This window comes from Diabrotica undecimpunctata, chromosome 6 (assembly GCF_040954645.1).
Source record: "Diabrotica undecimpunctata isolate CICGRU chromosome 6, icDiaUnde3, whole genome shotgun sequence".
NCBI classification, from domain to species: Eukaryota; Metazoa; Arthropoda; class Insecta; order Coleoptera; family Chrysomelidae; genus Diabrotica; species Diabrotica undecimpunctata.
In genome coordinates, this window is record NC_092808.1 from 6,927,071 (window position 1) to 6,939,394 (window position 12,324).

Genomic DNA, 12,324 nt, shown 5'->3' on the forward strand with positions numbered 1-12,324 from the left:
GCAAAATGATTATGTTGTGGGCTGATAAATATCATTCTAAGGACCTGTCAAGTGCAGATTACCACACAGAGCAAAGTGTGAATTTGAAAAATCTTACAAAATATGGTCATTTCTCCCATTTGCTTATATATGGTCCATTGGGGCTGGTAAAAAGACTCGAATTATGTGTTTGTTGAAAAAATTATATGCTGCTGGAGTAGAGAGATTAAAAATGGAAATGATGCATTTTACCACTCTTTCAAACAAAAAGTTGGAAATTATGACTTTGAACAGCAATTATCACATAGAAGTAAATCCTAGTGATGTAGGTACTTATGATAGAGTTGTGGTTATGGATATAATAAAAAGCGTTGCCCAAAGAGAATTTAAAGTTATGGTACTTACTGATGACTAGACTTCGGCAAATATGCAAATAAAAATGTAGAAAATATGCGCATAAATATGCACGTGTTTACCCGAAAATATGCAAATATTTTACAAAATATGCATACAAATAAATAAAAAAATCGTAAAATAGTAACAATTTTATTTAAAAAAAAAAGTGTACATAACTAAATATTTCCTACTATTCATTAAGATTTACATTTATTTTAAGTAACTACATCATTTTTAAGTATGAATAAACTTATTTAGAATTATGGTAACAATAAATGACCAAGTGGTGTTCAAAATTTTCTAACAAAAACTTGTGGCTTCTGTCTGAGTACATATATTTATATATGGAAAAACTTCGTTCAACATCAACTGATGTAACGGGAGCATTTTTCAAACTAACCAAAACATTTGGTTCTAAATTAATTGTTTCCGAAATATTTCCAGCTAGAACACTGACTACTTCAGAAAGAATATGGTAACCTTTATTTTTTTCCATAGTAGCTTCAAATTTTTTTAAAATTTCTTTTCCAATATCGTTCCGACAACATGACGCAAATTCTTTTATTAATGCTGTACTTTCGAACAATGACAGTTTTGGTGATTCTAACTGAGTAATTGTTTTTTGAACAAAACTAAAATTTGATTTTATAAATGAAAGTTCTTGTTGAAGCAAGTTACTCTGAAAAGTTTGTTTAGAATCCAAAAGAGATTGGGAACTTTCATCTGTTAACGTATCAATTATGTTCTTTATTTTAACAAAATGATCTGCATAAAAATTAGCTGCTTCTAACCATGTTCCCCATCGCGTTAAAATAGGTTGTGGTGGAAGAGGAATGTTAGGTAGCATTTCTTTATAAAGTTGAATTCTTATAGGAGATTTAAGAAATACTTTTTTGACACTGGATATCATGGTATTTACAAGAGGAAACTTTTTTCGTATTTCCTCTGCAACTCTGTTTAATCCATGCGCTACACAAGTAACATGTATTAAATCTGGGAAAAATATTTTTAAATTTTGTCCTGCTTTCACCATATAAGGAGCAGCATCCGATAAAATAAGCAGTAATTTATTAGAAGGAATAGTTGTCGGAAGAAAAAAAGTTGCTAATGTTTCTTGTATAAAACGCGAAATTGTTAAAGCATTTGTTTTCTCAAGTTGCTGGCATGAAATAAGATGAGATTTTGGTAAGGTATCTTCTTTAAGAACACCAATCAATAAATGAGCAATATACTTTCCTGAGGAATCAGTGGTTTCGTTTACAGATATGTAAAAATAATTATCGGCAATTTCTTCCTTAATATTAATTAACACAGACGAGTATAGCCCGTTCACATTATTTCTTCTTAGAGAACGATCACTTGGAACATTAAGTTTGCAATATTTTTTTAGAAACGAACTAAAATTTACATTTGCTAATTTTGAAAGCGGTATGTTTGCAGACACTAATGCGCGACACAAGTCTTCATTAAAAGTTTCTTGCTCATCTAATTTTTTTGAAGTAGATTGGAAACATTTAGCCATTGAAGTTTGATGTTTTCCTCCTATTTTTCCTTTTTTTGCTATGTGTGAAGCAGTTCTCACATGTTGGTCTATCTGAAATTTCTTCTCACATGCTATCTATAAATAAAAATAAAAACCTTTATTTTAACCCAACCTTTAAAATATAAAAATATACAAGGTGTTTTTGGTTAATCAAATAACTGGTTTGGAAAAAAAAACACTCGCTAAGTGTTTTAAATGCAGTATTAATCCACAAACTAGTTTTTGTTACTAACCATTGGTACATCATATAACTTATTTTAAAATTCAACAAAAGTTTTTTTTTTGTTAATTCAATTACAATAAAAATAATTGTGTTTTAGAATAGCTGACTTCATAAAAAAAAGTAAAGGTGAAAAATTTTTCTAAATACACACCATTGTATTGTACCATGGACAATTTTTTCTCACTAAAGGAAGCTATTTTTCATTTAAAAACAACCTACGAGTACTAAATTTCAAGTAAATACGTTTATTGGTTTTAAAGTTACTGTTGTTATTAACTAAAAGAATTTAATTTTTTTAAATTTTAATACCCTGTATCTCGAAAAGTAAATAAGTTTGACCCCTCATTAACTATATCGTTTTGTTCAATTTTTCGAGAAGTATCTACAGTCAAACGTTGTAAGTGTCATTTGGAAACACCCTGTATGTATGAAATATTAGATATTTAATAGAAAATATTAGATACTTACAATTTTGCCACAGACTGAACAGTAGATTTTTCCCATGTCCATAGACAGCTCTTTATAAGGTTTAATCCAAGTTGAAGCACTGGTTGTTTTAGGCATTATAAAATCACAATCTTCCTTTTTGTTACGCACAACGAGTGTTTACGCTTTGAATATCAAAACAAAAATGATTTACAAATCTGAGCATCAAATTAGAAATGTTTAGGTACCTAATTCAATAAACTGGGAGATTTTGGAAAATCCCTAAATTAGGAACAAAACTATTAGCCGTTTACCTGCTGTTAAGATACAATAAATTGTAGATAGATTTGGGGATTAGATCATAAAATGCAAATGAGCGAACCCTTAGCGATTATCCAATAACTGAATGCCTCAGTGACCGAGACTTTCTAAGAATGTTGAGGGCTACTTAAACTGATCTTCTTTGAAATTGTGAATGTTTTGTACCTGTAGAGATTACGTACTTAGATCATTTCTTGATTAAAATGACTACAAAATTTTATATAAGAATTGAAATAAATTGGTATGTTTAAAAATGTTCAAATACAGTATAAAAATCTGAACTTTTATGCACTTTATGCAAACTTTTATACAAATATGCCAAAATATGGAATATTTGCATAAAATATGCAATATGCATATTTGCCGAAGTCTACTGATGACCTTACAAAAGATGCCCAACATGCCTTAAGAAGAACTATGAAAAAGTATATTGCAAACTGTCGTATAATACTTTGTGCAACATTAATACAAAGGATAATACCTGCTATTAGATCTCGTTGTTTGTGTATTAGAGTACCAGCGTCTTCAGAGGAAACTATTATTAGTATACATATTACAAAATACATCTAAAAAGGAAACATATCTTGCTTAAAATTGATCCTAGAATCTTTTACAATAGAGTATTTTAAAGGCAAATAATTTTTTCATTGCATAAACCTAAAACTGCGTAAAAAATTTATAGAATAATGTTTGTGAAAAATAGGCAAAATGGCCCAAAAATGGTGTGAGTGGCGAACTTTAAAATATCTTATCTGGAATACTATGAACCCTTATTTATTTATCTTTTTTTCGCTCAGATGCAATATTCGTCCTAAAACAGATTACAGACAGATAAATCTTTGATCGACTTGAAGAAGGCACTTAGGACAGAGTAAGATTTAAAGGTGTTCATATCTCGTATAATAAAGAAATCCCGCTGGATATTATAAAAACAATTGAAAAAGTCGGTCAAAACAATAAATGGAAGTCAGAATAGATGGCCAACTTACGGAACTTATAGATACAAGCAATGCAGTAAGGCAGAGGAAAAAGCTCTATGCTATTTAATCTAATCGTGGATGAAGTTAAAAAGAGTGTCAATAAAAGAAGAGGATACAGAATGGGAAATAATGAAATTAAAATACTCTGTTACGCAGACGATTCAATACTGATAGCCCAAAATGAAGATAGCCTTCAAAGCCTAGTTTATAGATTTAATACAAGAGCAAGAAAATTTAACATAATGATTTCAACTCGGAAAACTAGAACAATAGTAATCAGTAAAGGACCAATGAAATATAAACGAGAGGTCGATGAAGTTAGCATTGAACAGTAATGGAAATAAAGTAGGAAAAATTCCTTATACATTTGTAGGCCTACTGCATTATGTAACATGTATTTCTGTGTTTTTTCTTCTAATACGAAATACCTAATATTATTTTTACAGATTCTTCGCAACAGCGGCCCGTTCCCTACCAGATTTCTTATGGACGCGATTTTCTATTATCGACGTAAATTAAGAAAAGATTTATTTAAAGGAAACCTGGGACTTGCTTTATCGTAAGTTTTTTTTGTATTTACTGTAAAAATATTGTAGGCGTTAAGCAATAGTCGGGACCGTAAATCTTTATGCATGCGTCATCAGTCAAAGCATACGAAATATGGTTTCGTTAGGTGAACCGCAAATTGAAGTTAAAAGACTCTTTGAATAACCTTTTACTCCGACGTGCATCTACGGTTCACTCTTGAAAAACGCTATCTTTTTCGGTCTTTACGTAAAAAAAGACGTTAAAATGAAAGTAAAAGATTGCATTTCATTTCATTTCGAATTCCACCATTGTTTTACACGTGTTTCGAGTTATTCAACTCCTCATCAGGAACACTTGTGGAAGTTCAAACTAAAATGAAATGTAGACTAGTATTTGACCATTATAATTATAATAACAGCCTGGTATGCTAGAAACGGCATCTATACGAAGTAACAAGAAGTCGGGAGACCTCTCTTTGATCGCAAATTAGGTGAACCGCAAATTCAAACCTCTTACTGGAGGCTGTTGAACGACGCTATTCTTCGTTCACAAATTGTTGAGAGCACGAAATATGCCTCAAACTCATAAAACGGTCGTAAATCATAGGCGTTCCTAAGGTGTTTATTCATTAAATAATAATATAATGTTTTAATATTGTTATATATAATATTGATAATATTTTAATACTAATATATTTAGCAAAAAAACAATTAAAACTTTCACGACTAATGTTGGTTATTATATTATATTAATAAAAATAAGAATTTAACCATTAACAATTTTGTAAATAAGAATACCTCATCTCTTTGGATATTTCAATACTAATCTTCGCGTTTAATCACTTTACTAGAAAACCTGGAATTCATATTCGAAGGTACTATTCGTTGCAAGATAATTAAGATGGAATTCCCCAGATTTTTAATAATATTATTATATTCGAAACTTAACTTGAAAGGGTGAAGTTGTTACGAACGAAAACAATTTTTTTGTTTAGTACGTTTTTGATCGCATGTAATTCACGGCTCGTCGGTGTTTCCGCGTCTACGGCAGTAATTAGCGTCTCGAATATTTCTTTTGTAAATTATATGCAGTGCGTGAGTGATTTTTTATTCCATATACCTACGAACATATACGTACCTTTCGCTCGTGCTCGTTTTGTTGTATTGTTTGTGATGGCTTCATCATCAAGTTTTACACCGGTACTGTTGCGTACAGTCAGTAAGTCTGTCTATTCACCAAGAGAGAAGACTATTGTCCTGAATGTTCACGATGCTCTGGTTTCTCAGAATCCCACAAACACTGTTCGCAACATAGTCGAAAGTTGTGCCAACATGACTGGCGTAGGAGAGTCAACTTTATATAGGTTCCTATCAGAAAGAAAAAACACGGTATAGCTAACCTAAACACAAACGAACACTTAAAGAGAGGGAAAAAGCCTATTGAAATTGATGAATTTGCCAAAAATGGTATTCGAAGGAAAATTCATGGATTTTTTTTCAAAAAAGAAATACCAAACCTAAACAAAATTTTACAAGAAGTTAGAGACGACCCGAATTTGCCTAATATCGGACGAACTAAATTGTGGCAAGTTTTAAAAGAATTAAATTTCCGGTGGGAGAAATCAGACCGAAAATCACTTTTGATTGACCGGGAGGAGAAGATGATGTTGGAGAAGAAATTATCTAAGATTCATACGAAAATTCCGGGCTGAAGAAAGGCCCATCTTCTACCAGGATGAAACGTGGGTAAACTCAGGTCATACTCTAAAAAAAATTTGGTCAGATAAAAATATATTAAGCTCCAGGCAAGCCTTTATGGAAGGTTGGTCTACTGGTATCTCCCCACCTTCTGGTAAAGGCAGTAGATTAATAATTTCTCACATTGGCAGTGAAAAAGGATTTGTTAAGCATGGTTTGTTGGAATTTCATTCCAAAAGCACAAAAGACTATCACGAGGAGATGACAGCTGATGTTTTCGAAGAGTATTTTGAGCAAATTATTGAACACATACCACCAAATTCAATTATAGTATTAGATAATGCACCTTATCATTCACGACTAGTAGAAAGACTTCTAACGAATGCGTGGAAGAAACAGGATATTCTTGACTGGCTGCGGAATAAGTATCTGCCTTACGAAGATGGAATGGTAAAAGCAGAACTTTTAAAAATTGCCCGGCAACACAAATCTAAGTTCAAGAAATACGTAGTTGACAAAATGGCGGAAAGGCGAAACATCACAGTCTTTAGACTTCCACTCTACCACTGCGAAATAAATCCAATTGAACTCATTTGAGCACAAATAAAAAGTTATGTGGCTAGAAAAAATACGTCATATAAAATACAAGTTGTACGTGAATTGTTATACGAGTCTTTATAACATATTACAAAACAAAACTGGAAAGATGCAGTAAGACATGTAATAGAAGAAGAACAAAAAATGTGGGATCTTGATAACATAATTGATGCGACCGTAGAGATTATTAACCTAATTATTAACCCTCAAGACGATTCGGATTCCGAAGTTGATCCTATTTATTTTGAATTTGAATAGTTTTCTAATCGTAATTATATAAGGTAAGTAATAGTAGTTGTAATCGTAAGGTATTAAAGGGGAAAGGCGCAAAATGTCGCCTGTCAAAATGTTCAATGTGTTTTAAATGTATCCATTTTTTTTTCAAATCCTGAGAAAACTAAAAAGCATTTTTGAAAAATTTAAAAGCAGAATGAAATATTTTTTAGAATAAATAAAAAGTTTCTTTTGCATGCAACATTTTCAATTAAAAATTATACTATATTTTCTCTTTTATTTTCACCCCTGTTACATAACATATTAAAATAAACACTGTAGAAGTTTTCAGGGACTTTCTGCCCTGAGTAATAATGTAATCTTTCATTCTGCGTTTAAATTTTTCAAAAATATTTATTAGTTTTCTCCGGATTCGAAAATAATGGATACATTTAAAACACATTGGAAATTTTGCCAGGCGACATTTGGCGCCTTTTTCCTTAATTAAATGAATGTATCTTTTACAAATGGCAAGAAACTTTTTATTTTTGAATAAAATAAATAAGTTTTATTAAAAAATACAATTTACATAAGTACAATTTAAAAAATATATTTATTTAGTTCAAATAAATGTTTCAATCATATACTCTACGACACTGGTCGTTCATCTCTAACCATTCAAAATACCCCCGTAATAGGATTATAAGGTATTGTATTCCTTCAGATATAAGGTGGGTTAGTCGAAAACGTCTTAAACCGTCAGTTTTAGGTTGGTTTTTACTATTATATCGTATTACTTATCCTCTCTGTATTTCAGTTTTCTAATTAGGGTTAAAATTGTAGTGAGCTATCAACAAATTGTGAACCAGGTATAGGAATAACCCTTTGCGCCGATTCACGGTTAACCATTGAAAAACGATATCTTTATTAAAATTAGAAGAGACTTAGAGAGACTTATGTTCAGCAGTGGACGTCCTTGGCTTAATAATGATATCTGTATGTAAATTACAAACACATTCGAATTTGAACCGATTTTCTTGTCTTAAATGTTAGCTTTGTTCGTTTTATGCAAGAACAGTCTAATAAAATGTTTTTTGACTGCGCTGAAGAGAAATATGTGTTCACTATGCACTAAAGAAACGTTTCTATTACACTGTTAAAGTGATCAATGAACATATATCTATAATGAAAGCTTTGTGTTATTTTAGACAAGGTGAGGAATGGTATAAATTAAGAGCAATCGTGAATCCAATATTAATGCAACCTAAAACAATTCAGCAGTACACCACAAGAATGGATGGAGCAGCTAAGGACCTCATGAAGCTTATTGCATATCGCATGAAAAATAGTGGGACTAATACAACGTCTGAAGATTTTGAGAAAGATCTGTATAAATGGGCATTGGAGTCAGTTGCGATTATTTCTTTAAACAGACCATTAGGTATCGTATTTTTTCTTATTCTATCACAATCTTTAATTTCAATATTTATTTAAAATACATATCTTTAGCATTTAAAGAGTGACTGTAATCTGAAATTAGTTCGTCAGCCATCCATACTCATCAGAGTATAATTTTATTGGTATAGCACTAGCGGGCCCTCCGCTGTCCAGCTAAAATGCTTGTCCTGTCTTGTTTTATTGTAATGGTTTTCGTCTGATTTGATGGAGGATTCCCAAACAATAAAAGACACAAATAACATTGGTTTAAATTTGAAAGAACAAATAGAGTGAACCAATTTTTTTTACCTACTTACCATGAGTCGAAAGAAATATGACCATAATTTGCAGCAGTTTTGGTCAATGAAACCCCATTTGATTATTTTTTTACATTTAACCATATGTTTGTATATATGACCATGGTTCACCAATCAAACCTTTATGCGACTCAAGTACTGACTTCGTCATTATAGAATACGTCATTACTGGAAACGAAATACATTATACAGTAGCTTTGTACCAAAGATGATGAGTCGAAATCGGTTTGAGTTATTGATGCAGGTTTGGCATTTTACAGATAATACAATGTGTCCACCAGGTGATCGCACATTTAAAATTCAGTCTCTTGTTGATACACTTGTAAAAAAAATATCAAGAGGTAAGGAAATAAGTGAGGAAATACATTTTGCATAGATGAATTGCTTATTCCATTTCAAGGACGCCTCATATTTAAGCAATACTTACTGCTTAAGACCCACAAATATGGATTAAAAATATTCAAACTGTGCTCTGCGGGGGTGGCGGTATACATGAAACATAAAGATTTAGATTTATTGCTGAAAACAACAAGACGCGGGAGCCAGTGTTTCTACAAATATTGTAATGACTCTTTCTGAACAACTGTTTTGGATGCAGGAAGACCAGTAGTTACCGATAATTAATATACAAGTTTAGATCTAGCAAACAAATTTTTAGATGGACAAACACACCTCTTGTGGTGTGTTTTTTATTTTTAAGGGAATTTGTGTTATGAAATGGCGTGACAAAAGCCATGTCTTACTTTACTCGACAAGACATACAGATTCAATGGAAGAAGTAAAAGTCAGGGACCAAACAAAGTATAAGCCAACTGTTGTTCTGGAGTACAACAAAGGCAAAAGTTCCATAGACCTTTCTGATCGAATAGCATCCTATAATTCAGCTTTTAGAAAGAGTATAAAGTGGCACTGCAAAGTTGCAATTGAAGTACTGTTTACCGTATATCTATTACTGAGTTTCGCAAAAAGTGTACAAAGAAATGTTGATTTATGAAAAAAATACAAAGAAAATATGCCAAATGAAACACCTAAAAAAAAGCGAAAATCTGAACATATTTTATATTTTTGGCAAAAAAGAAGGGCCTTCACATAAAATAAAAAAGTATTGCAAAGGATGTTAACAGAAAAAAAGAGAAGGAAAAATATCCAAAAATAAACGTAAAAGAAGTTAATACATTCTGTAAAGATTGTGACGAATATGTGTGCATTGAATGTTTTAATTCCAGTCACAAATGAATTCATTATTTTGTTTCACAATTAAATGTTTATTTCTGTAGTTTTTCTAAATATACATACACAAAAAAAGGGCCTGCGTAGCGCAAGCGGTAGGATGCTTGCCTCGTAAGCCGGTGGTCCGGAGTTCGAATCCTACCGCCGGCAAGAACATCTAGACATTTTAAAAATGTCTATAGGCCCCAGGTCGACTCAGTCTCAATAAAAATGAGTACCTTGGGTAAAACCAGGGGTAATAATAGACGGTTGAAGCGTAGCACTGGCCATGTTACCTTCCTTGTATACCGTAGGCCCTAGATATAGCAGACTACCCTGCTATACTCCCAAAGCCGCGACAGCGGTATAAAACGGGAGACTATATATTACATACACAAAAATTATTGTTTTATTGTTTGGATAAAAAAACATACATATAAACTCTTATACCTAAGCCTAAGCTGTAAGTACGCCTAGGGGTCCATTGGATCCGAGAATATAAATGAAATTGTCAGTTCCTTGGCCCGCAGAAAAAAAAACACTGAAAGCATAACAAAGCGGTCCCGGCGGACCGCTCTGGCCCGGGGCAATAGTATAACATCGGTCCCTAGAGACCGTCATGGCGTTTAACCTGTTAATATTAATTTTTAAAATAATGTCAACTGAAAAATACGTTTTAAAGTAGTTCCCTTATTCGTTTTTGTTGGTCGGTTATTTCATAATTTAAATGAATTATTACAGGACTTACTCTAGGAATTATTCCAGTATAAATTTAGATTTATGAACCCGGCATCAGTATGTAAATCAAGAAGGCTATTTAATTTATGAAAATCTCGTTTTTAGGAGCTCTTGATGCCAATATAGACAAAAACTCAGAAACCAACAAATTGGTTCTATCCGTATTGAAGTTCTTCGATCAAAGTTTCTATTTAGAAAACATGCCACCATATTGGAAGTATCTTCCCTCCAAGAGGCTTAAAGACTATTGTAATAATCTTGACTATATGCATGGGTGAGTAAAAGTTTAATTCGTTCTTATTGAGTGGAGTTGACATTAAAAATAAAACAATTCTTGTTGAAGTATTAATTGATAGTGATGAGTGAGACGCATTTCAGCTTCTGTATCTAAATTTTTATTAACAATATCTAATTTTCCAAAAAACAAGGTCGCAAAAATCTAATTATTGTTGACTTGTCGTCATTAATAAATGTCAATTTTGCATGGCAAACTTAGAGAAAATGGAGATATACCTATTAGAACTTTATCATTACTTTAAACCAGCATCAGTTATTACTTCATATTTTCTAAATCAAAATATTTCGAAAATGGTACACAGTTACAAGGTTTCGAAAAATTGAATGATGTTATGTTGAATAATACTTGGTACGAATCTGGTAGCTAGCGCCCTTTATGAAAGTCAGATATAAAAACAAATTCATGGGATGCATCAGCTTCCAAAAAATATTCGTTTAAAATTTCATTACAATATTGCAAGTAGTTTCGGCAAAATCGTAAAAAATGTGTAACGTTTGTTTCTTCAACGCCTTTAATCTTGAAAACGAAAGGCGTTTAATTTTAAGAATCTCAGTCACAGTTTCATTTGTGACATACTTCTTTATACTCTTCTAAAGGATAATCAATTTTTGTAGCACATAATAGAATTTGTGTGATGTAAAAGATGAAAAACCGCGTTTATAACATAAAAAATTCATTGTAACAATTAATTACAATTTGAGAACAATTAAACATTTGTAACAATTAATTAAGTTAAATTTTGTGTAACATATTTATACATTTTAAGTAACCTAATAAATTGTTCGGAACTAAACTTTTGTTGCGGAGTGCTTTCAGGTTATTTGGCAAATTATAAAACTGTCTTTGATTTACATATTTAGGACAGTCTATCAAGAAGTGCTTTATACTGCCTACTGTATTGCATGTTTCGAATTTTGGAGGTTCACTATTTGAGAAGATAAGAGATAGGCATGAGTATACCTAGAGTGTCCAAGTCGTAGACGTGTAATAATAGTTTGGCATCTTCTACTTCTGGCTGTGGACTTCCATGAAAAAATATCACTTTGGATGGTTCTGAGTTTCGAACTAGAGTCATTCCACTCCCGATTACACGCACTTAACACCTTATTTTTGAAATAAACTTTTAGATCGCCTGCGATACTCCGACACTCTGTTTCTGATGTGTCACTGGTGATAGCGTTACGCGCACTAGTATCTGCTTCTTCATTCCCTTCTATGCCTATATGAGATGGTATCCATAGGAAGTGGACTCTTCTGAAATTTTCTTGAGCTTTCAATAATTCGGCCCTGATAATTTTCTCAATGGGGTGTTTAGGGTATACATTTTGCATAGCTTTGACTGCGCTGAGAGAGTCAGAAAGGACTAGACAAGGGGTGTTTTTAATTAATGTTGGCTTAACTGAGATGTGTCACTTTCCGCTT

At 32.1% G+C, this 12,324-nt stretch overlaps 1 protein-coding gene and 1 pseudogene across 1 annotated transcript in view; both read left to right on the forward strand.

Moving 5' to 3' along the window:
- LOC140443450 (uncharacterized) overlaps positions 1–12,324 on the forward strand; it is a 60,457-nt gene that overhangs the window by 14,966 nt on the left and 33,167 nt on the right. Inside the window, exons 3-5 of the mRNA XM_072534714.1 lie at positions 4,315–4,427; positions 8,112–8,344; positions 10,710–10,878. Of these exons, the coding sequence (XP_072390815.1) occupies positions 4,315–4,427; positions 8,112–8,344; positions 10,710–10,878 (515 nt within the window). The remainder of the gene's footprint in view (positions 1–4,314; positions 4,428–8,111; positions 8,345–10,709; positions 10,879–12,324) is intronic.
- On the forward strand, positions 12–3,458 carry LOC140442996 (replication factor C subunit 3 pseudogene; annotated as a pseudogene).